The 23,894-nt window shown below is 43.4% G+C and overlaps 1 protein-coding gene across 1 annotated transcript; it reads left to right on the top strand.

The window, feature by feature from the left end:
* Window positions 1-1,078: 1,078 nt before the first annotated feature.
* Window positions 1,079-19,120, top strand: LOC147701374 (zonadhesin-like). The gene is made up of 3 exons (XM_086928638.1): window positions 1,079-1,148; window positions 1,238-1,288; window positions 18,614-19,120. Exons 1-3 carry the CDS (start codon window positions 1,109-1,111, stop codon window positions 18,973-18,975), a joined length of 453 nt encoding a protein of 150 aa, XP_086784764.1. The 5' UTR covers window positions 1,079-1,108; the 3' UTR covers window positions 18,976-19,120.
* The last annotated feature ends 4,774 nt before the right edge of the window (window positions 19,121-23,894 follow it).

Below are 23,894 nucleotides of genomic sequence, written 5' to 3'. Positions count from 1 at the left end.
ACCCACTCAGAGACTCATGCACCCACTCACAGACCCACTCAGACTCTCACATATCCAGTCACAGACATCAGACCCACTCAGCGACTCATGCACCATTCATAGACCTACTCAGATACTCACGCACCCAGTCACAAACTCTCTCAGAGACTCATGCATCCACTCACATATCTACTGAGATAGCCATGTACCAACTCTGAGGGTCACTCAAACACTCACACACTGACTCACAGACAAATTCTGAGACTCACACACCCACTGACAGATCCACTAAGACACTCTAACATCTATTCACAGACCCACTTAGACACTCAGGCACCAACTACTAGAACCACACGGAGACTCACACACCCATTCGTGACCCCTCAAACTTTCATGCACTTGCTCACCTTGATGTCATCAGGGATGTCATTTGAGTTGTCATCAGTGATGTCACTGACCATGTCATGAGTGATGCTATGTGTGAACTCATAAGCAGTGCATTGCGGGGGTGTAAGTTATAGTTAGGTCAGGTGACTATAAGTGCTGAATTTCACTGACTTCGTATGCGTAAAATCTGGCCTAAGTATAACGTCACTTTAACCTTTGTGTTACACATATATATATTGGCACTAAATTTGTGATGTGATAAACAGTAACCCTGTACTTACCTATTTACCTACATATACTTATCTTCACAATTTTCTTTTTTAGTGTTAAAAAATGTATACTGGTAGGCATGTTCCGATATGTGCTGTTGCTCTTTCCTGTGTCCACTCCACCGGAATGTTTGCGTGTGTGTGTGTATATATTTATATATGTGCAGTGTGTTTGTGTATGAATATTTTTGTGTCCATGTATGAGCATGTGCAGTAATTTCATATTTCCTTCTGTCTACTGTAACTTTCCTATGGTCACCTCATCATTCACAGTGTTTTATTCTTGACCTAAAATCTGTCCCAACTCCTTCCTATTTGCCCAACTGTGAGTTTAAGCTGTATGTCACATCTCTCTACGCACAGGGTAATATTGCGTATGAATCTATACACTTACGTTTTATAGCTGTCTTTAAATACTTACTTATTCCTTGTGCTCTTGTACCGATTGTTTCTAGAAACAAGGAGAGGACAACATGAAGCAACCCAGCTCATACCTTCAGCTCCTGATGTTAGGTGAGTACAAGAGTACCTAGAAAATGGTGATATGGCACTGATGCTGCCACAACCCAGTCTGCTCAATAACACACTATGTATCTTTTCAGGTCTATTGCTGATGTTTGTCAACCCACTTCTGGCTGATTCTCCTCCAGAAGGTATGAAATTTTACCCCCTAAGAACTTGATCTGTATTTCATAGTCATTTGGTGAAGTTTGGGCTTTTTAAATGCATTGATTTTCCCTTTCACCGTGCATTTCCTTGATCACATTCAGTGCCAGTTCTATGGCAAAACAACTCAAAGCAGTTAGAAGAAGAATAAGTAACTTTATTGTTTGATTAATAAAAAATCATTACAATAGTGAACATGCGAGCACTATAAACCGTATGTCATGAATAGTTAAAATATTTACATTTATACCATCACAATGGGGGCTCATTACATAAATGGACTGTAACCCCAGGATCCCCACCTCAGACCCCGAACTATATTACTAAAGTCATTAAATGTTGCTTCTTATAAGCAAATGTCTGCATTTGATCCGATTAGATGGAAAAACTAGAACAGATAACTAAGGTTTACAACTACTTTTATTAACAGGTTATTAGGATTTTAAATCGTTTTTTCTGATGAATTGTATCTCTTATTCCCATTGTGATGGTATAAATGTAAATATTTTAACTATTCATGACATACGTTTTATAGTGTGAGCATGTTCACTATTGTAATGATTTTTATTAATCAAACAATAAAGTTACTTCTTCTTCAAAGCAGTTTTTTTAGGAGGACACTAAACAGAAGGTGCTACATTCCTCTAAAGGAATCAAATGTTCTACACTGCAAAATGGCAGAGGAAGCACATTTGTTACCATATATCTTTTTCTAAATTTCAATCTCACTTACAGCTTAATACTGTATTTGGCTGTGATGAAGCTGCCCAAAAGCTAATGTTCTGAAAGCCAATAGAAGATGAATCAAGCAAAGAACAAGGTACAATTAAATAAAAAAAAAACTCTTTCTACAAACATAAGTTCATGTGAGGATAACATAATTATTACATGTCCTTGCATTGCTCTCAGTTGTGAAGCTTGACCTGACATATATTACAACTACCACTATGCAAACCTATCTTCCCCAACTACATTTCTGGCATTTATCTGTTTAAAATAAATGCTGAAGCAACCCACTACTCTGACTTTCCAATCCATTCTATAGTTGATTAGTATGTCTCCTGAACGCACATGGGCCTTTGAGGGTAAAATGCTGACTTTTGCATTACTGAAAACACGCCTCTGATGGAAGACTGGTAGGGCAAACACAGGGGCCTTAAGCAACTAGAGAGGGGAGACACAAGAACTGTCTTGGCATCCTGTTTGCTCCCTTTTAAATGTGCCACACGTATTACTTGCGGTATAAACTGTATATCAATCAGGATTTGAAATTGGGGTATCAACAGGATACCCACAATGCCCTACACAGAACATTCTGTGGAGTCCAGAAGGGTCATCTCTGCCTATTCAGGTGAACCTATTGTTTGCTCTTGGAGGGCATTTCACATGAATTCCTGTGCTTGAGCACAGACTGGAAGCTGGCAGAGGATTATGCTAATTAGCCTTCTTTTAGTTCAGGCAGGTTAAGGGTAAATTTTAAAACGTTCATTTCTAAAAATGTTTAGTAAAAACCAACTTTACCATTGAATTGGACTTTTAATACCTATTAAAGATAAATATTTCATTATTTTATTAGCTTTTCCCATTTTCGACATAGCAATCTTCATTTTCAATTTGTTTTACACATAGTAACTACCACTGCCACAGTGAATATAGCTTTTAGTTTTTTTTGTTGCTGTGGGGACATGGTAACATTACTTTTCTGTATGTCCCCGTTTTAAAGACCATGCACTCTAGCTTGTGGGCTAAAAGATTTACATAGAACTGACTTACTAATATTTAAAATTAGACTCCTTAAGCTCTCAAGAAGGGTTATGTTAACAGGTCACACTGCAGGTATTACACAGCAGCAATAAGGCGACAATGATACAGCTGAAGCCATGTTTTCCTTTGTCACAGAAGTGGATGTCACAATAAGTGTATTTCCACACCATAAACAATGGCCTTATGAAAAGGCTAAATAATCCAACCAGGGATTACGCATTTTAGGGGTCAGTGCATGTACAGTTGGCACTGGATAGCAGTGCCCCAGTGTACAGTGTCTAATGACAATCTATAAATGTTGTCAAAAAATTGTGGATCTTTTTTTGACTCACACCTACCATGCCCCAGACCAACAAAACCCACCACATTTTTTAACATAACTGCTTCTTTCAACCAGACCAAGCAGCAATCTCAAGGCTAGCAGGCTACTGAGGAACGTCACAGCCAGAACCACACAGATATTTCCCTAACCTCCTGTTGGCCCCTGCCAATCAGAGCCAAGCTCATCTTTTACACATTAGCAGAACTTGTGCTCCCATAGACAGAAGACCCCAAAGTAATACCCCACACTATACCGCACAGAAAGGTCCATTGAGTCCTACATTGACTAGCCAATCAGAGCCATGCACTTAATTTCCACAACTTTAAGGTGCAGTCTACCAGGTGAACACTGACAATGTTGTCACCCCTTTCGGCCTGTTCAGGACAGGAAGTGCCTAGACCTAGAACACCGAACCTCTAATGAGACACCTATACGCTATGCTACACATGCACACACACACCACACACAAAATACACACACTACAGTGAGTGCACTGTGTGACAGATTACCACTGACCAATTCTACTCATTGGCGCACATACACACCACCTACAAAACAAACCCTCCAACTCGCCATCTCATGCTGAATAATGCACACTCTGCAACCATACATTGTCTTGAAATAGGTGCATGATTGCACAAAACAACTATGATGCATTTTGTTATCACGTAAATATGGCCCACTTCCACCACAATCATGTCTTTGACACAGCAGACTATATCACTGAACATAATGGCCATACACTGAATGTGGAGAGTGGGGATTGCCATCATTCACAAGCATATTTGGCCGTGCTTTCTCACAGAACAACTATCACCCAATTATAATACAACCTCTTCATTTCCCATTTCTACTCCTCATCATGCAAAGACCATTTCCAACAAGCTCCTAAATATCAGACTTTGGGCTTCATGTGCAACCATTTTATTTTGTGTCTGTAATTGCTATTTTTGTGTGACTCGCAAATAGAGACTTGCAAAATGAAATGTAGTAATGTGTCTCAGACACATTAGCAATTCCCAATGTGGTCACTATGGACCTACCTCATCAATATTCATGAGTCAGGTCGCAATTTTCAACCCATTGGGAATGGGCAGTAACACTGGGATCTTGGCCTACTGGGGATGTCTGTGTTTGCGTTTTTAAAAAGCATCTTTTTTTTTAATACAGCTTGTTTTCCTTAAAGGAAAACAAGATGTGTTTCCAAAAGACAAAAAAAGGTCTCTTTCATTTTTAAGAGAAGGCAGTGTTCTGTGGGACCACTTCCTGCTCGTAAAAAATGTTTTCACTGCCAGTCACAAAGACCTGGGGATCCCTTCCCTTTTGTGACTGGCTCACCACCTACTTTAGGTAGGAGGTAAACTGTGATTGTTTTGTGACCACATTCCCTTCATAAAACAATAGTACATCCCTCTGCGACTGGCTATTAGGAAGGGACACCCTTGGCACGTTCCTTCCTATTTGTGACTCGCAACCCCTATTTTGCGAGTCGGTAATAGGTTGCCAACTCGCAAAATACGGTTTGTACATAGCAAAATGCATGTTAGCGGTCCCAAACAGTCCGTTTGCGACCTGTTTAATGCACTGTACGTCTGGACCTTTATCACTAAAGCCCCATTCAGCCCTCCCACCAAAACCTACTTTGAAACTTCAATGTTCTGTACATCTTTAGAACCACAGCAGTGAAAGTATCTGTATGTACACTTGTCTAGCATCTGCCACCAAGAAAATAATCATCAAACCTATTTACTCTCAGAGCAGCACCCTGCACCATAATAAGGTAATGCCCCTTTACCACTGAACCGAATTACTCTGCTACTCTCCACACTACATTTAAGCATGACACCCAACCAAAAAGAGAAAAACAAAAACATTTTCTTTGAAGACTTTGCCATGGATAACTTTTAAATGGAACTCATTAAAGTCTCAAACACTCCAGGCCTCATCAGATCTTACTAAACATCAAAACAAATACATGACTGTCCTCAAAATACCATTCACCAATAAATGCATCATTAAAACATGGTCCTCCAAACCAAATCCATGTGCACTATTAGTAAACTAATGAACTAACAGATAATGATTGAAATATGTGAAATCATGATAAGAAATTGAAACAGACCAATGCCTTTGTCAACCTGATCCAACTCAAAGCACTTCACTAAGCCAGTGAATCAACTCAATTACAGCCTCCTCTACAAGACAGGCATCAAAAAATGACTAATATAAACAAATCTCTCTTCAAGTCTCTCAAGCACTGCATTACACTACTCCCAGATTACAGAATATGATACTAAGTCAACAACTGCAGTGCCATCGACCAATATGAACATGAAGCAGACACACCTACTCTGCTTTTTCTTCAAGTGAATAGCTTTGGACCTCCTATTGCATGCTAAATAAACAGGTATTCTAAAGTCACTCATCACTATATCCTATACAGACAAAATGCTGTGATCATTCATCACAGAATCTCTTCATGGAAATGCTCTAACAGCCACCATCAACAACATCAACCCTGCCTCTGACAGGAAAATTGTGGTTGATCCCAAACCACAACAGAGCATCTCTTTGCTGAACAACCCTACTTTGGCCTTGGACAACCTTACCAACCAACCACCTTCCATTTATCTGGAGAAAAATTTAGAAAAGAGTGTTAACAAACTACAGCATCAGTTTGTCAACATTTCTTTGGGGCCGTTTTCTAGAAGGAGAAGAGTGTCTCCTCCGGAGTTCCGCAGGGCTCCGTCCTGAGTACCTTACTCTTTAATATTTATATGGCGCCCCTTATCTATTTAATTGAATCTTATGGGATAACGATAACATCATATGCTGATGATACCCAACTGATTGTATCCCTCGACAAAAATTCCACAGTGGCCGAACAAAACTTTCAGAATTGCCTTACTGATGTTTTCCAATGGATGAATGACAATTGTCTTGAAAGTAATTTTAGTAAAACAGAAATATTGCCCATTGGGAAAAATGTCAATTTTAGCCCCAACAAATGGTGGCCCAAGGGAGCCACCCTGCATCCCAGTTCGGTGGAAACGGACAGGAATTTTGGCATTCTTTTTGATTCGTCACTATCCTTTGACCATCAAGTAAGGAGTTTAGCAGGTAGCTGTTTTAACATCATCAAATCATTGAAAAAATTCTTTGATTTTCTTCCCACTGAATCAAGAAAGTCTGTGTCTGTTGCCCTTATATCTCCCGCCTCGATTATTGCAACGGCTTGATGGCTGGAGTAAAAAAGTTGACACTGAAAAAAACTACAAAGTGTCCAACAAGCAGCTGCACGTCTGGTATTGAAACTGCCCAGAAAATCTTCGGCATCTGCGGCCCTAAGGAAATTGCATGGGCTTCCTCTCCACAAAAGGATTATTTTCAAAATCTTATTGACCTTTTTCAGAGCACTAAATAACATTGGCCCTAAGTATCTCTCAAAAAGATACTCACGCTACAATCCCACCAGAGTTCTGAGATCAGCATGTTGTAACCTAATTAACACTCCTACTTTTCACTATAAAACCAAAGGGGGAAAAACCCTCAGCGTCCTGGCTTCCAAGGCTTGGAATGTGATGCCAAAGGAGTTAAGGCTACTAGATCGAGAAGCCTCTTTCAGTAAACAACGTAAAACCAGGCTATTTAACTTGTCAGATGCTTATGTATTAGCTGCCATCTAGTTCTCACTTCGGTTGACTCTCTCGCTCCGTGGCGCCAGGATGCTCCTATCGGAGCGGCAATTCGCGCTCTATAAATTCCGAATAACATTAACATTAACATTAACAACAACCCATTCATCCTGATGGGAGCCTCAAGATTGCCGAAACTCCCTGTATCCTTTGTAGTTTCTCAAAGTTGCATACCGTACCTACATCTTCAACTTCAATATGGAACCCCAGGGGATATAACTTACTCACAATAATGGCAATATACACTAATATGCCAACAACACAAAACTGTATCTCAAAATCAGTCAACTTGATGACACTCAACTACTTAAATTCTGCCTCAAGCTAATTAATAACTGAATGTCAAGTCCTGACCTAAAGTTCAACCTGATAAATACAGAGGTTTTACTGTTCTACGACAATGTCAACCAACCTTTTATTCAAGCTTGGCTAGCAGGCACGAGCAGAGACTTCTTGACCCCTGACATCAAATACAAAATCATTTTGATTTATAGTTAACATGATCTCAGGGAAACAGCTCTTTCACCCGAAAAAATGTAAACCTTTCCTACATAAATCTGATTTCTGTTAAACAGTGACCAGTTCTTTCCTAACTAGATAGAGGCAATGTTCTAGTCTACCACATCACTGACTGCATTGGCTCCTCTGAAAGGCATCCAGCACTTGTAGGTTCGCCTCATCTAGGACCAGAACCAATTTGATCAGTTAACCTGCTCCCTCTCACAGCCTGCATCATTTTCAATACCACCATCATCACCTACAAGACCTTCAGAAGCAAAACAAATATACCTGGCAGAGAAATTAGCCACCTTGCATAGTAAATTTCAAAATTACAGTCAGGCCATTGCTAAATTATAGACAAGCTAACGCAAGAAGGAAAGGATCATTCCTTTTCAGTCTATACACCCAATATCTGGAAGCATATCCCCATAAACATTGCACCTGTTCAACTCCACTGTGATTCAGAAGGCCCCTGAAGAGGAGGCAACCCACAAAAGGTATCATTTGCTTGCGGAGGTTCAAGATGGCGGCCGCTTAGAGGCCGATTGCAGCACTAGCGAAGCCGCTCTGGGTCAGGTTATGATGTGAAGACCCCTACCAGCTTGCAGAAAATGGTTAACTCCTTGAGGGGTTTGGAAAATACCCCCCACATACCCTCCATACCACTCTATGTTGGGGCCGCAGTACTCCTGTAAACGACTTTGGGCTCTGGATAATCAGCCGCTTCATATCCAAGTTTCTATCTCATCTGGTTAGTCTGTGTACGTGGAGCAGAGGGATGGCTCCGAAAGTGGTGGTGAATGCTGCGGGCTCCAAGGCTCCAGTGACACCAGTCCCCCTCCAGAAGAGAATGCGGGGTGGATGGCACAGTAGCTCTGCCCACGGTATCTCTGGCCCCCCCCGGAGGTAACACAAGACGCAGAAACTAACAGTAAGAATGCAGATACGGCCTCTGTTTGTGAAGGAGCAACAGGTTGAGAGGGGGCTACAGCAATCTATCTCAATGCTGGGGACTGGCGATTTGATGTGGGGAGTGGATCTCCCAGTAGGGGGTAAGGACGGATTAGATCTGGATAAAGATAAGGAGCCCAGTGACTGTTTTTTTCTGTCTATGAAGGGGCGGAACGGTCTGATGACGATCTGAGCTAGTACTAGGCGGGAGTAACTTGGATTCAGACCTGTAGGACAGTGATCTAGACCTCCCTACAATAACTAAGAAACCAAATGCGCAATCAGATGTACAAGGCCGAGGAAGAAAGGACCTAAAATGGGACTATTAATCTGCCACCCCACTTTCTGGTAAACACCCCCCCCCCCCGGTAACTGGCACCACCCCTCCTATGCTGGAGGACACGTCAGGACAGTCACAAGGCGCAGGCCGCCATGAGAAAAATGCAAGGGGTCATCTGGAAGCTCTCCAAGGCATGTTGTAATGTAGGTGAGAGAGTGATGATCCTCAAGGAAAGAATAGTTGTGACTGAGGCATAAGCAGCCAGTGCATCAACCCAGGTGGGGGCTCAAAGCTCACAGATTAAGGACATCCAGTGGAAGCAGCTGGAGGACTTTGAGAACAGGCAGAGGAGGAATAACCTCAGGGTATTGGAGGTGCCAGAGGGAGTGGGAGGGTTGGACACTAGGGTATACATAATCAAACTGTTTAAGTCCGCCTTTCCAGAGCTGCTGGAATGGAACTGGACTGCCGAAATCCAACGAGCACACCGTACTCCATTTCAATTACGTGCTCCAGCGAGAGAGGGGGATAAACCACGAGCAATTTTGGTGTTCCTATGGAATTTTCTATTGCAATAGGCTATCTCAGAGGAGGTCAGACCAGAAGCAAAGAGATCTAGTGGGGGGGTCTCATTTTTCGTTCGCCCTGACTTCTGCCACTCAACGGTAGAGAGACACTGGAAGCTGAGACAGTTAATAAAACCGTTCCAGGCATAGCTTATTAACCCGGCACAAATTAAGGTGATCCATGAGGGACATACATGCTACTTTTCCCCTGAGATAAAGCCAGAAAAAACCTGGACGTGGTGGACAAATAAAAAGTTTGGCTATGAGGTGAAGAAAGGGAGGCCGAGGAGAGAATAAAAGAGCCTGGTTGTGGTGGTTCTATGGTTTAACAAGAGGATGGGTGGAGGGGGGTGTTAAGAAACTTCAGAGTTATATATATTTCAGTTTGTGGTTTTTGATTTAATTTTTGCATTTAAGATTTATGTTTTGGTAGGATTAAGGGGGAAAGAGGAAGCTATGGTGATTAGCCTAGAAAGGACACAGGCTGCTAATGCTGCAGACATCACATGCACAGACCTAGATCTGAGCGCTTCTTAAGGGTGGAGGGAGTAGGGGGGAGGGGGAGGGGGAGGGAAGGATGGTGGTTGAAGGGGGTGGAGGGGGATGGGAAGGAAGGGGTAAAAGCAGAAAAAAGAAAAAATACCTGGTGTTATTTTTTTGATGGTTGAGGGATTTCTGTTTATAATCAGATGTGTGGGCTGCTTCAAAAGAAATGTTGCATCCCAGTAGTGTTAAATGGGGGAATTTAAGATTTGTACGGTTAAATTTGGGGGCCTAAATAACTGGAGGAAGAGGCAAATGATGGGGTATTTTGTAAGTTCGACCCATGTGGATGTGCTATGTTTACAGGAGACCAATCTACCATTGGCAAAAAAAATTGTTAGGAATAAGTGGTTTTGAGTTATTGGCCTGCTCCTCACAGACATCTACAGTTAGAGGGGTGGCAATATTGGCCAGATCTACCTTAGGAGGGGCCAAGCCACATCTGGCAGATTCCCGTGGGAGGTGGGCACTGGCAGAACATGGTCTAGGATTTACAATATGTTCGATCTATGGTTTCAAGCAGGATGACCCTTAGATATTTGAACATGTTGTAGTTGAATTATTGAATTGGCCGAGACCCATTATAGTATGTGGAGACTTGAATATCTCTGCTGATTTTACAAATAATGTTGTTTATGCAGGCCGCAAGCCCAGGGTATATCGAGCACTGACCTCATTATTGGGATCGCACGAATTGGCAGACATTTGGAGGTATAAGGAACCTACCGATCCGGGATTCACATATTATTCATGCCCTTTCAAAGAAATATACTAATCTGGACTATTTCCTGATCTCTTCATATGAACTGGAGAAAGTTAACATTAATAAACTGCCTAAAGTATTGTCCAATCATAATCCACTCATTTTGCAGTATGATTTAGATACTTTAAATAAAAATTATTCAAGGTGGAATTTCGAGAGCAAGTTATTAGCTGACCCCAGATTTGTAGATCACCTGATTATTTTGATATGAATCATTTCCGCTCACCCAGAAATAATGGGGCATATTATCAAGGGGGTTTATCTCTGCTTTTTTGGCTTTAAAAGCCAAGAAAGCGGAGATAAATTTATCTCCCTATTACCTAGCTGTCGCTAACACCAGTTAGCGACAGCTAGTAGAGATAGCGACCATCTTGGGCCCGCTTTGCATATCAGTGATATTTATCACTAATGAGATGCAAAGTGGGCGTGCCAAGATGTTAGCGACTGAAAACAGTTGCTAACATCGCTATCTCCTATTACCAACTTTTGGAGATATTTGCGCTAAGCACGAATATCTCCAAAAGCTAACACCTGCCCTGAGCAGTTCTTAGCCATGTTATCCAATGGGAGGTGGATAACATGGCTAAGAGCGATATTCATGCTTTGCAGCGATTTTTATCGCATTTGCGTTAAACCTTGGTAATACGAAGGTTTATTTGCGGTAAAAATCGCCGCAGCTCAGCGGTAAATTTTTCCCGCTAACCAAGCAATAGCGATAATTATCGCTATTGCTTGGTAATATGCCCCGATGTGTGGGCTGCATTTTTGGCAGCCTTGAGAGGCGAGATGATTAGATTCTCAGCTAGGTTAAAACAGGAGGATCGGCTAGAAAATTAGAGATTGGTCTGCCAGCTACCAGCTGCAGAAGTACAGCATACAAAGGATATTGGGCAAGGTTGCGAGGCTGCTGGGAGCCAGCAGAAGATACTTACCTTTAAAGCAGAGCTGCATAAGTGGCTAGCCCAGAAGCTGCTGATGAGTATCAGACACATAGGGGCAAGATGTATGAGACGGGAGAGCAGGCAGGCAAGCTATTAGCACTCCGGGTCAGGCAAGAAAGTACCAGAAATATAATCTCAAGAATATAAGAGGGGGGTCGGGATTATATGGAACCAGCTGATATACTGAAAGTTCTTAAACACATCTATCAAACATTGTACAAAGAAGAGGGTGGTCCCGAGGCTGTTAGCCTGGGGTTTGAGGATATAGGCCCCCAGCTGGGTAATTTGGATAAAGAAATGTTGGAGAATAATCTGGCAACAGGTGAAGTGGTGGAAGCACTTCAGGAAATAGCAGCAGGAAAGGCTGTGGGCTGGAGAGTATACCACTTGAAGTATATAAAAGTATCCAGAATGAGATCGCCCCTATGCTACAGGATTTATTTAACAGTATATTATGCTCCAGTCTAATTCCAGAATCCTGGAAGGAAACAAATATTATTGTGTTCCATAAGAAAGGGAAGCCCAAGGACAACCCCGGATCATATCGCCCAATACGGACACTAAGATCTATGCCAAGGTTCTATCTAGACAGCTGGGAAGGGTCATAGGCGGTCTGGTCTCCCCGTGGCCGCATGGGTTTATCCTAGGCCGAGGAACAACTGACCACATCAGGCAGGTTATCACACTGTTCGATGTGCAAGCTGCCACGGGGGCGGATGGCCATGATCCTCCTGGACGCGGAAAAGACCTTTGATCGTGTAACGTGGAAGTATTTGTGGGGGATATTGGAACAAAGGGGCTTCGGACCTAGAATAATGGGGGCTATCAAAGCCATGTATTCCGTTCCCTTGGCTAGAATTCAGATAATGGGAGGCAGCTCAGAGAAAATTTATATTTCTAGAGGGATACGTAAGGGCTGTCCCTGTTCACCAATCCTTTTCACCCAGTACATAGATCCGCTGGTACAGAGATTATTAGGCTGTAATAATATCAAGCCGGTAGTCTTTAATCAGTTTGAGACTAAACTACTGGCATATGCCGAAGACCTGGCCATAATTACTACGGAACCAGAGATGGCATTGACAGCTATTACAGGGATCGCCAGGGAATTTGGACATTGTACAGGGTATTTGCTGAATGAAAGTAAAACTCAGATAATTTGCACCAATAAAATCAGAAGGCGAGATGTAAGGTATTCTGATTCAGCGGTTTACTTGGGAGTCAGGATAGGCACTGCAACAGATGCAACAATGAAAGATAATTTTACCCCGCTCCTAAAGTCAATGACAACAGACTTCAAAAGAATAGATGCCTTACATCTACCTTTAATAGGGAGAGCTAATGTACCCAAAATGACCATGCTCCCCAAGGTACTAAATCTCTTTCATTCTATCCCATTTATGATCGAGGTAGCCCTAATAAAGTCAATAGAGGCAGCTTTTATGAATTTTATCTGGCAATATGGTAAAATCAGGTGCTCTATGAGATGTCTGTCACTTCCACAAGAAAAGGGTGGGCTTGCAATCCCCAATATTAGATTTTATCACTGGGGTTGTTTGCTAAGCCAGATGGCAATTTTATTTGATCCGGCCTCAAATTTAGCGGACACTCCATTTGGCAATAATAACCCACCCTCCATCTTCAAACTATTGCTGGGCAGAGAAGCTCTTGGGCTTCTGCTCCGCAAAACCGATAGGCGTGACTATAAGAAAATGTGGTATAAGGTTTTAGATGGTGTTTGAGAAATCTGGAAACGAATGCAAACATCAATAACAATACCCCAAATTAGTCACTATACACCGCTTTGGAACTCCAGTCTGTTCCCTCAATTTAGTAATGATAGGATGGGGAGGCTTTGGGAGCAGCATGGAATTAAAAGAATAGGTGATATCTTTGAGGGGGGCAGCCTGATGAGATTTGAAGATATTCAGCAGAAATACGGCATCCCGGACAATCAAGGCTTTAAGTTTTTTCAAATCCATGAGACTTTAATGGGTATCAGACCATGGATTACCCCTGGGGGCAGAATTAATATATTGGATTATTTACTAGGTGGTGGAACGAGGAATAAATTAATATATGGGTCCATGTTATCGGGGACTCAGGCCGATTTGGAAAAATTTGAAGCCTCATGGGGAGCGAAACTTGGGGAGCCACATGTGGATATGAATAAAGCACTTCAACTTGCGGGGAAACTCTTTCGCTCCACGAATCTGAGAGCCCACCATTATAGGACCCTTTTTAATTTTAAATTTTTACAAACAATATTTTTATTAGGTTTTTACGGGTGATACAGTACAGTCATAAAATTCACTTACAGAGGTCCAGTATACTCTCAGGTGAGTATTATAAGGTAGAAAAGACAGAGAGAGAACAGTAGGAGGGAGATGGGGGAAAGAAAGTGAGATAGCAAAGTATGTCACAGGTTACAGAGTACTGCAGAATCGAACTAGTTATCCTCACTATACACATTACCCAGACTACATTCCTAGCCATAAAAAAACCTTCTCTATTCATGTCTCAAAGTTGAGGCTCCTCCCTCGGTATTTGATTCTACTGTTCGCCCATAGCGATTCATATTTGGAGCCCTTGATACTGGTCATCAATTTTTTTGTCTACTTTTTGCATGGCTATCTTGGTGTTTTTGAAAATCTTTTTGGAGGCGGAGGGGTAGGTGTTCGTTGTGAATGGTTTGAGGGGTTGTCTATTATTTAGTATGGCTCTCTCTACCTGGAGTCACACTGGGGAGTATCCCTGTGGGGAGGACACCCATTGTGATCTCTGGTTTGCCAAGAATGCTAGCTGGTATGTTTGGAAATCCGCGAGATTAATGCCTCCCTGTTGCTTTGTTAGTCTCAGTTCCTTAATGCTGATCCTAGCCCTTTTCTCCTGCCACATGAATTTTGAGATCATGTTGTTGTTTTTCCGGTGGAACGCGTCTGTTAGTTGGAGTGAAAGCATGCTTGATAGATTGCCCGCGGTGTATGGAAGGGCCTGCTGATTTACTCCATATGTTTTATCACTGTGATAAATTAAGTGCAATTCAAGGAGAAGTTGAGAAATTTTGGGAGGGGCTGCTAGGTGTTAAGATCAGCCTATCTCCTGCCCTAATGATAATAGGAACCAATAGCAATCAGGGGCTCAACAAGGAGGAGGAAGCCTTTGTATTCATATCTGTGGCGGTCCTCAGGATTTTACTCCCGGCAGGATGGAAGGATACTGTAGCACCATCCTTCCAGATGTGGTTGGCTAGGCTCCTCGGGATCCATAATATTGAATCCGCGATTTATATGCATAGGGGTAGGAAAATGAGGGAACTAGAATTTAATATTTGGGCTCCTATTAAGGGATGGAGGGATTCTCCTCTGTAAGAAGCTCCCGGGATAGATCCCCTACATCCTTTGTTGTATGTAGTAGCTTATCAAGGGTGTTGGATGTGTATTTCTATCTCTGGAATGGAGTTACCAGCCCAGGTTTACTCTGTAATAATGAATTATTTTCTCATTTTTATCTGTTTCAGAAAGTCATGCCCTAATTTAATAATAATCTATTTATTGTATAATGTATTGTATGATTTTATATGATTCAGATGTATGTATATTGGATTTTTATCAATACTGTAATGTAAACTGTATTTATTATTGAATGTACCAGGTATTTTTTCACAAAAAAAATAAGGCCACTGAAGAGACATATCTCGACAGAATAACAACATCTCACCCGCAAAGTTACCACCTTCTCTCTCCCTCACTCTAAATGCCCATGAACTTTCACGAGTCTTCTGTGCTGCTGTTCCTTCATTGCGTTCCAGTTATGTTTGCAATGTGCTTACCTGCACAGAAATATACATACTCTAGCATTATAATGTTTTCTGCAAGGTCTCATTAGATGTTTGCCTTTTTATGGACTGCTTTGTGCTGGCATGAAGAATCAGGGGACCATGACACTGCTAGAGATTTTCCTAGGGCATTTTCTCTGTCCCTATGCAAGTGACAGGCTTGACTACACCCAATGGCCCTACGTATTGACTTATGGACACAGGAAGATGGACAAGGATTTATTTCCTTTGAGAATGATTCCGCTGTTGAGTTGGAAATGAATTGCAACAGAGTAGATGATATGGGACCCCAGGTTAGAGAGAGGCCTGCTCCCTAGGAGCTTTTTTGAGAGATTTGGGAGAGACCAGAGGAGTCTTTTCTATGATCTACAGCAATTTGTGAGTCCTTACTGAAACGGCAATCAGGAGGAAGGTACTCTGTCATACTCTTGGACATGCAACTTGAATCCCTCAATAGACCACCAGGAAAATTGAAAGCATTGGAGAGTACCAATCTGGAAGGCAACCTGGTGTGCCTCTGAGTTTCTGGTCTCTCTCAGTTAGAATAGATTGCATGTAATTCGTGTTGTCTTCTTTACTGGCTGTTTTTAAACAGTGACTTTTACAGTCCCATTGTTCTGAAGGAATTTTTTTTGCGTTCACTTCATGAGTTCATATCTATTGTTCCCTTAACCGTAATTCAAGCATTTTGTACCATTAAGCATACTATATTTTTCTAGGATTTCCTAAATTGGTTTGGAAATGTTATGGTGTTCTTGACTTGAATTATGTTTGGTACTGCTTGAATGTAGCACGCGTTTCGTTCCGAGGCCACCAAAGTCATCTGCGGCGTCCCGCAAGGATCATCACTCAGCCCCACCCTCTTCAACGTCTACATGAGACCCCTCGCAGCCATCGCACGCCAACACAACCTCAACATCATCTCCTACGCCGACGACACCCAGCTGATCCTCTCCCTCACCAGAGACCCCGACACCGCCAGAACCAGCCTCCACGAAGGGATGAAAGACGTCGCCGAGTGGATGAAGAACAGCCACTTGAAACTGAACTCAGACAAGACGGAAGTCCTCATCCTTGGACCATCACCCTCCGCCTGGGACGACTCCTGGTGGCCCCCTGCCCTGGGCACCGCCCCCAAGCCGACAGACCACGCACGTAACCTGGGCTTCATCCTGGACTCCTCCCTCTCCATGACCAGACAAGTCCACGCCGTCTCCTCTTCATGCTTCCACACCCTCCGCATGCTCCGCAAGATCTTCCGATGGATCCCGATCGAAACCAGGAAGACGGTCACCCAGGCCCTCGTCACCAGCCGGCTGGACTACAGAAACACCCTCTACGCCGGAACCACAGCCAAGCTACAGAAAAGACTACAACGCATCCAGAACGCCTCCGCCCGACTCATCCTAGACATACCTCGACGCAGCCACATCTCCGGCCACCTGAGGAACCTGCACTGGCTCCCCATAAACAAGAGGATCACGTTCAGGCTCTTCACCCACGCACACAAGTCTCTCCACAACCTGGGCCCCAAGTACCTCAACGACCGCCTGACCTTCCACACGCCCACCCGCCAGCTACGATCCGCTAGCCTCGCACTCGCCGCAGTACCACGCATCCGAAGAGCCACCGCCGGAGGCAGATCCTTCTCCTACCTGGCTGCCAAGACATGGAACTCCCTCCCCATCCACCTTCGGCTGACCCAGGACCACCTCGCCTTCAGGAGACAACTCAAGACCTGGCTGTTCGAGCAGTAGCGGCCCCCCTTCCCCCAAGCGCCTTGAGACCCTTCCGGGTGAGTAGCGCGCTATACAAGTGATATGATTGATTGATTGATTGAAAATAAGGCTGAAACTTTGCGCTCGACTGACTCGGGGTCACTAGCCATTTCACAGTGAACTGTACTGTAACCTAGCAAAATTGCCATATTTGGTTGATGGGCCACCCTATTCCACTTTCTGACACCGACATATGTAAGTGTACTGTTTTGCTCCATCCCTTTTTGAGGTGGTTATATCTTCTTTTTAGACACAAAAAGATGCAAAACAGGACAGACTGCTGTGCGGAGGAAAAACTCTTTCGAAGTACTGATAAATTGCTTTGAGGTGTATATTAGGAAAGATTGAAAAATAACTATCAGCTGGGAATTTATTGGACGGCTTATGTATTGGTGGAGGTGTTTGATGTTTATTCTTAGCATTCTTAGCACACACCGCTTAACTAAATTGTTTCCAGGTGCTTTAGGTTGCCCTGTTGGGCAAGGGGGGTAAAGTTAAAAATGTACTTGGTCTGGGCAAAATGTATGTGATTTTTTGGTAAAAATTATGTAAAATGGCCAAAAAACTATATAACATTTTAATTGATTGAACAAAATGTTGCCTTTTACTGACATCTTAGAGGAGGTGATAATCCATACACAAAATGGAAGGGGTCACCTTTTTAAAATAAAAATAATTAAACTGTTCTCTTTAATTTTTAATTGCAATCCTGTTTCCTTTAGGAAAAATGGACGGAATTTAAAAAAAAATACTTTCTTGAAAGGAAGTCACAGACATGATGGTCTGCTGGCTGCTGCAAGCCACCTTCCCTATAATGGTATCCAATTATAGTTAATATTCATGAGGTAGGCGTGATTGTAACTCACTACAATTCAGACTTTTAGGAACCCACCTATAGTTGACAGGTTGTTTTAAAACAATTATAAAGATCAGATGAAATGACGGTGGTCAAATATCTGGATAGACTGGACAAGTTGCAGTCATGCCCTCAGACTCACCAGTGCAGCATCTCGGGGCGGGTAATAATTGCAAAAATATTAGGAGACACTCTCCTCACAGGGCCGTAGACGCAATCATGATGCCATTTCCCAGCGCGGGATTTGAAGTAGGCAGAGAAATTAGAGGTAATTGGTCCTATCAATGCACTGTGAATAGGGTACTTCAGTTAAAGAATAGCTGGTGATATTACAAGATGCATGTACATACATTTCACGGTAATAATTAAGAATGTCTGTTTTTTTATTCCTGATTTCATAATTTTTCTTTAGTTCACTTTGTAGGTGAATACTGGTTATTGTGTGTAATATTTGAATGCGAACGATGCTGAAATAAGAACAAAAATATCATAACACATTTGTGTCTCCCTATAGAGTGCCCACCCAACGCCCAAAATACGTGCAAGAAGACCTGTCGAGAACATTGCGAGAAGCTAAGCGAAATCAAACTCAGTCCGTGTTCAAAGCAATGCGATCAAGGTTGTGAATGTGATCCTGGTTTCATATTCGAGACCAGCGACTCTAAGAAATGTGTAAAATATGAAGCATGCCAAGTTAAGTGCCCGGCGAACATGCATTTTCAGCCTTGTTTGAAATCCGATGCTGCAACCTGTGCAAATCCGGATGTCAAACCTGACAACAGAGCCTGCGAGCCCTGGTGTGTCTGCAATACGGGCTATGTGTTCCGCTCTGCTGCCGATCGCACATGCGTGCCCAAGTCTGAGTGTCTCAAGTAGGATAATTAACAAGAAAAAAGAGTTATATTTTAATGCATTCCCCTGCATTACCGTCTTGTTCACCGAATGTCCTGTCAATGAGGCATGTTTTTCTAAACCTGTTCTGTTTTATGTTCATTATTAAATTCATATGTATATCAAACAATTCCTGTCAGCTGCTTTTTGCACACTCTAAGATCTGCAATGTAAGTTAGAATTATAGATTTGTTGTTACACGTGTGTGCGTTAAATACGTCCGTGCGCGCACTAAGTGGATGAATAAATGAATAAATGAATGAAATAAATAAAATGTATAAAGCACGATGTCTACACGGAGGCCTCCCAGAGCTGCAGACAGGTAAAGGAGACAGAACAGTAAGAAGTGACTATAGATCTAGAACAGACACGTTTTTAAGAGTTTTCGGAATGAGAGCAGATTAGCCTCTTTCCATTCCAACCCATGGCACCATTATATGAGAAGGAGCGGCCACCACATCTGGCTCTCCTTATTCTGGCATGAAGGGCAAGAAAAGCGGCAGTTGACCGAAGGTCTCTCCTCGGTTGATAAGGAATGATCAGAGATTGTCGAATGGGCGGGCCATTCTTCCAAAAGGCTTTATGGGACAGCAGGCCCGGCTCCAGGAATATTTATTTGGGTGGGCTAAAGGTACATTCGGGTGGGCCACTGCTGGCCCGATTTATCGCTTATATATCTATCCAGGCCTGCTTCTGGGCCCTCCTTTCTCTCCGTAGTCTTACAAGGCACAGTAAAGCGCACTCTTTTCAAAGTCTCTTTCTAAATGTTATCACTCTCAAAAAATGCTTTTCTTCCATGTAATGTCCTTTTGATGGGAAGAGGAGGATTCTAAGGGGGAAGTTTCAAGCAAGTGACACTACTCGGGCTCCCTCTGCGCGAGCCTTAAGGGAGAAACCCGCTTCATTACTACCTCCACCTGACCCCTGACTCTGCAGCACACTCCCTTACAGGCTTGATTAGCCACTTTTCTATCACCCCTCTCCATTACACCTTATCTCACAGCTGACCTTGCGCCCCAGCCCCATATTAGCCACCATTCAGTTCCACTTTCAATATTCCCAGTAAAAAAACAATAGTAAAATCACCTTCAAACTTGAAACACTGAATATATCAGTAAATGTAATTAGCGTGCACTTTAAAGTATGCTCCACGGTTGTCCTAATCGGCCGGCTTTAGTGCTGGTGCAAAAGTATTTTTGACCTCTTTTTTACATCTTTCTCTGTAGATAACTCAACTACCACCCTCCACCAGTGCCCTTCATCTCTCCATAGAGACTCCCTCTCATGGCCTCCTCCTCAGACTCCCCAACTACCACCCTCCAACAGTGCCCTTCATCTCTCCGTAGAGACTCCATCTCATGGCTTCCTCCTCAGACTCCCCAACTACCACGCTCCACCAGTGCCCCTCATCTCTCCGTAGCTCCCCCACACCCCATGACCTCTTCCTCAGATTCCCTCACTGTCACCCTCCACCAGCGCCCCTCATCGCTCCGGAGTTCCCCCCACCCCATGACCTCCTCCTCAGATTCCCTCCACCAGTGCCCCTCATCTCTCTGTAGTTCCCCCACCCCATGACCTCCTCCTCGGATTTCCTCACTGCCACCCGCCACCAGTGCCCCTCATCTCTCTGTAGTTCCCCCCACCCCATGACCTCCTCCTCGGATTTCCTCACTGCCACCCTCCACCAGTGCCCCTCATCTCTCTGTAGTTCCCCCCACCCCATGACCTCCTCCTCGGATTCCCTCACTGCCACACTCCACCAGTGCCCCTCATCTATCCGTAGTGCCCCCCAACCTGCTCCTCCTCGGACTCACTCACTGCCACCGTCCACAAGTGCCCCTTGTCTCTCTGTAGTCCCCCCCCCCCAATACCTATAACCTCCTCCTCGGCTTCCCTCACTGCCACCCTCCACTAGTGCCCCTCATTTCTCCATAGCACCCCCACCTCGTGACCTCTTCCTCAGATTCCCTCACTGCCACCCTCCACCAGTTCCCTTCAACTCTCTGTAGTTCTCCTCCACCCTGTGACCTCCTCCTCGGCTTCCCTCACTGCCACCTCCACCAGCGCCCCTCATCTCTCCGTAGCCCCCCACCCCATGACCTCCTACTTGGATTCTCTCACTGCCACCCTCCACTAGTGCCCCTCATCTTGCTGTTGCCCCTCTCTCATATCCATTCCATTCGTTGCATAGTGCTACTCATATCAGTGTAGGGTCTCACAGTACTTTACATAACAGCACACTTAGACAGAGACAATAAATCGGTCTACGGGGAATGTCACATAAGCCAATGAGGATTACAAGGTGTAGAAATCACGTCCTCCACACTGGTGGGCAGTATATTTTACGAGGGCTTGGTCTAGAGAAGCACACACTCAGGATTTAAAGAGTACTCCAGTGGTTGGGGGTTGGCTTTACTGATAAAAAGGTATAACTACCCAAACTCAGTCTTTTTAGTAACATTAGAATGTTGAAAGAATGGAGAAGTTCTAACTATATCACAACACAAAAAAGCGACGTTTGTATTCAGCTCTTTGATGACAGTTCATAGGTCACGGTCCTATGTTAGGATTGTAACTTCTGAACTGCAAGTAACACAAGGATATCTGTGACAGAGGCAGTAACCCACTGAGCTATTCCCATAAAATTCAGTTTATTTGCATTTAAAAACTACCAAAAAACAAATGGTGCCCTGCAGCAGTATCGTAAATCACTAGTTATCTGAATAGTCTTTATTGTTGTTGTAGATCGGTGGCAGATTCACTGCGAGGGCCAAGGCTCATATTTGGGTGGGCCAGGATCATGTTTGGGTGGGCCTGGCCCACCCGGCCCACCCTCTAGAACCGGGCCTGTGGGACAGGCACATAGCCTTAAACTGAATCCTTTCCCTGATCGGCAGTCAGTGCAAGCTCTTTAGAGCTTGTTTAATGGGCAGCCAACGAGGAATATGCAGAAGACTGCGGGCGGCGCAGTTCGTAATCATGTGGAGCTTGTTGATGGTATACTGCAGGGCTTCCAGGTATAAGGCATTCCCATAACTCAAACGGGAGAGGATCAGAGCTTGAGCCCTGGTTTTTCTAGCATGGAAAGGGAGAAGGAGGAGGATCTTTAGAAGCATCTTTAGTAGGCCAAAGCACATTACTGAAAGCTTAGTTGCTTGTTGAATTAAAGTAAGGGAGCAATCCAGCCATACACCAAGGCTCTTAATCTGGTCTTTAGGGGCCGGGGCCAGGCCTAGGCAATCGCGCCAAAGAGATGCCGGATTGAAGGAAGGGGAGTTGCCCAGGATCATGCATCTGTGCGTTTGCACGTATGTGTGTGTATTTTTGTTTTGGGTTTGATTAGTTATAAATAGCTCGGCCTGCTACAGCCCAAACTGGATTTTTTGACACTGTTCCCTTACAATTTTAAATGCATCAATCGAGTAGCAATTTGTCCCTGTGTAAGAGATGTTGGCATTCGAGAATGCATTTTTCAGACTCTTACAGGTGTGTAGTTGTAGAAGGGCAGCTGTAGAGCAGCAGTCACCAGCTGGCGCCTCAGATGCATGTTGATCTATATTGTGAAGCAATGGGCGGAGGAAGTCGTTTGGAAAATGTTCCAATGGTGGCACCAGGTTTACACCGCTTTGGTGACAGGGGCGGCTCTTCTGTTTCAGTGTTGGAGCGTCGCCCAACACTCCGGAACTGAAAAATAAAATGGTGATGAAGTTTATTTATCACCTTTTCATTTTCTCAACAAACCCATCCTGAAATAAGTGGTAGGACACGGTGGGGCCAGTCTTGCCTGGTGGCAACAGGAAGCTGTGTGCTTTAAACTGCGCATGTCTCTTTGGCTGGCTTTCTTGGGACGGCCAGCCAGACATGCACATTTTAAAAGTCTCTAACCTCGCCTTCCTGGGTACATGGCAGCTGCCACTCTGTGGCTGGTGCCCAAATCTATAAAACAAGTACATTCAGCAGTGATTACTTTGAGTCAGTGGCGCATTCATTTAAAAAAGTCTTAATTTATTTTTTATGAAACAGACTATGATCCAGAGAAAATATAAAAACACAAAAGTGGGAAAGATGAAAGAAGAGAATGACTAGAGAGAAAGAGAACACCAAGCGTGAAATAAACTGTCAGTGAGTGTCTAGCGGTGGGTGACAGAAACGCAGCTGTATCATTCAGCACCTTGACTTTCAGTTGCAAAGGCAGCAATATTCTGATCAAAACTCTGTAGCATGTCACTTATTCTTTTATGAACTTAGCACTCACTAGCATCAAAAGTTGCAAAATTATTTCTGTCTGTGTTTCACAAATGCAATGTTTTTTGACAACTGAAAATACACACACACGTGTCATTAAGAATGGTCAGGAATATTGTTTACTTAAGATGTCCCATGAAGTGGACCTTTCAGTTATGGCTTTACTTTTGGATTCTGGTGCTTCATTTCATGGATTTGGGGTCTGATTCACAGAGTCACTACTACCTAAAATTAAATGAAGAGTTTGAAATGACATTGTTTTATATTTGGTTGTCTCAAATTATGAATTTTAATGATCTAAACACATTTTTAGAGAACAATGACAAGATATCATGGAAAACAATTAAAAAAAATATAGTAAAAAAGTATTGTATAGCATAATATCATGTTAGAGAAAGCGCAGGTCTCCAGTGCTCTTAGGAGTGCTGGAAGAGACCCCTTTATCCAATACTGGCACTGCTCTCCTGCTGTGAGTGTTACAGCAAACAAATGATGGACGGAATGCTGACAATGCAAATATTCTCCCCCAGTCAAAATGTCTGGGTTAAATCCATCGTTCTTTTGCCCACTCTGCCACCCCAGTTTAGACCCAGCCATATGCAAATCAGTCTTGACCCTGTGCCCCATGGGAACAGTGCAGACCGAACTACCAGGCCAGG

Source organism: Lissotriton vulgaris, chromosome 7 (genome assembly GCF_964263255.1).
Source record: "Lissotriton vulgaris chromosome 7, aLisVul1.2, whole genome shotgun sequence".
NCBI lineage: Eukaryota > Metazoa > Chordata > Amphibia > Caudata > Salamandridae > Lissotriton > Lissotriton vulgaris.
This window is presented reverse-complemented; position numbering and strand designations above follow the sequence as displayed.

Coding starts and splice junctions, on each gene's coding strand:
- LOC147701374 (XM_086928638.1), top strand. CDS start 1,109: ATGAAGCAACCCAGCTCATACCTTCAGCTCCTGATGTTAG. Junction 1,149..1,237: donor CCTTCAGCTCCTGATGTTAG/GTGAGTACAAGA, acceptor GTATCTTTTCAG/GTCTATTGCTGATGTTTGTC. Junction 1,289..18,613: donor GGCTGATTCTCCTCCAGAAG/GTATGAAATTTT, acceptor GTCTCCCTATAG/AGTGCCCACCCAACGCCCAA.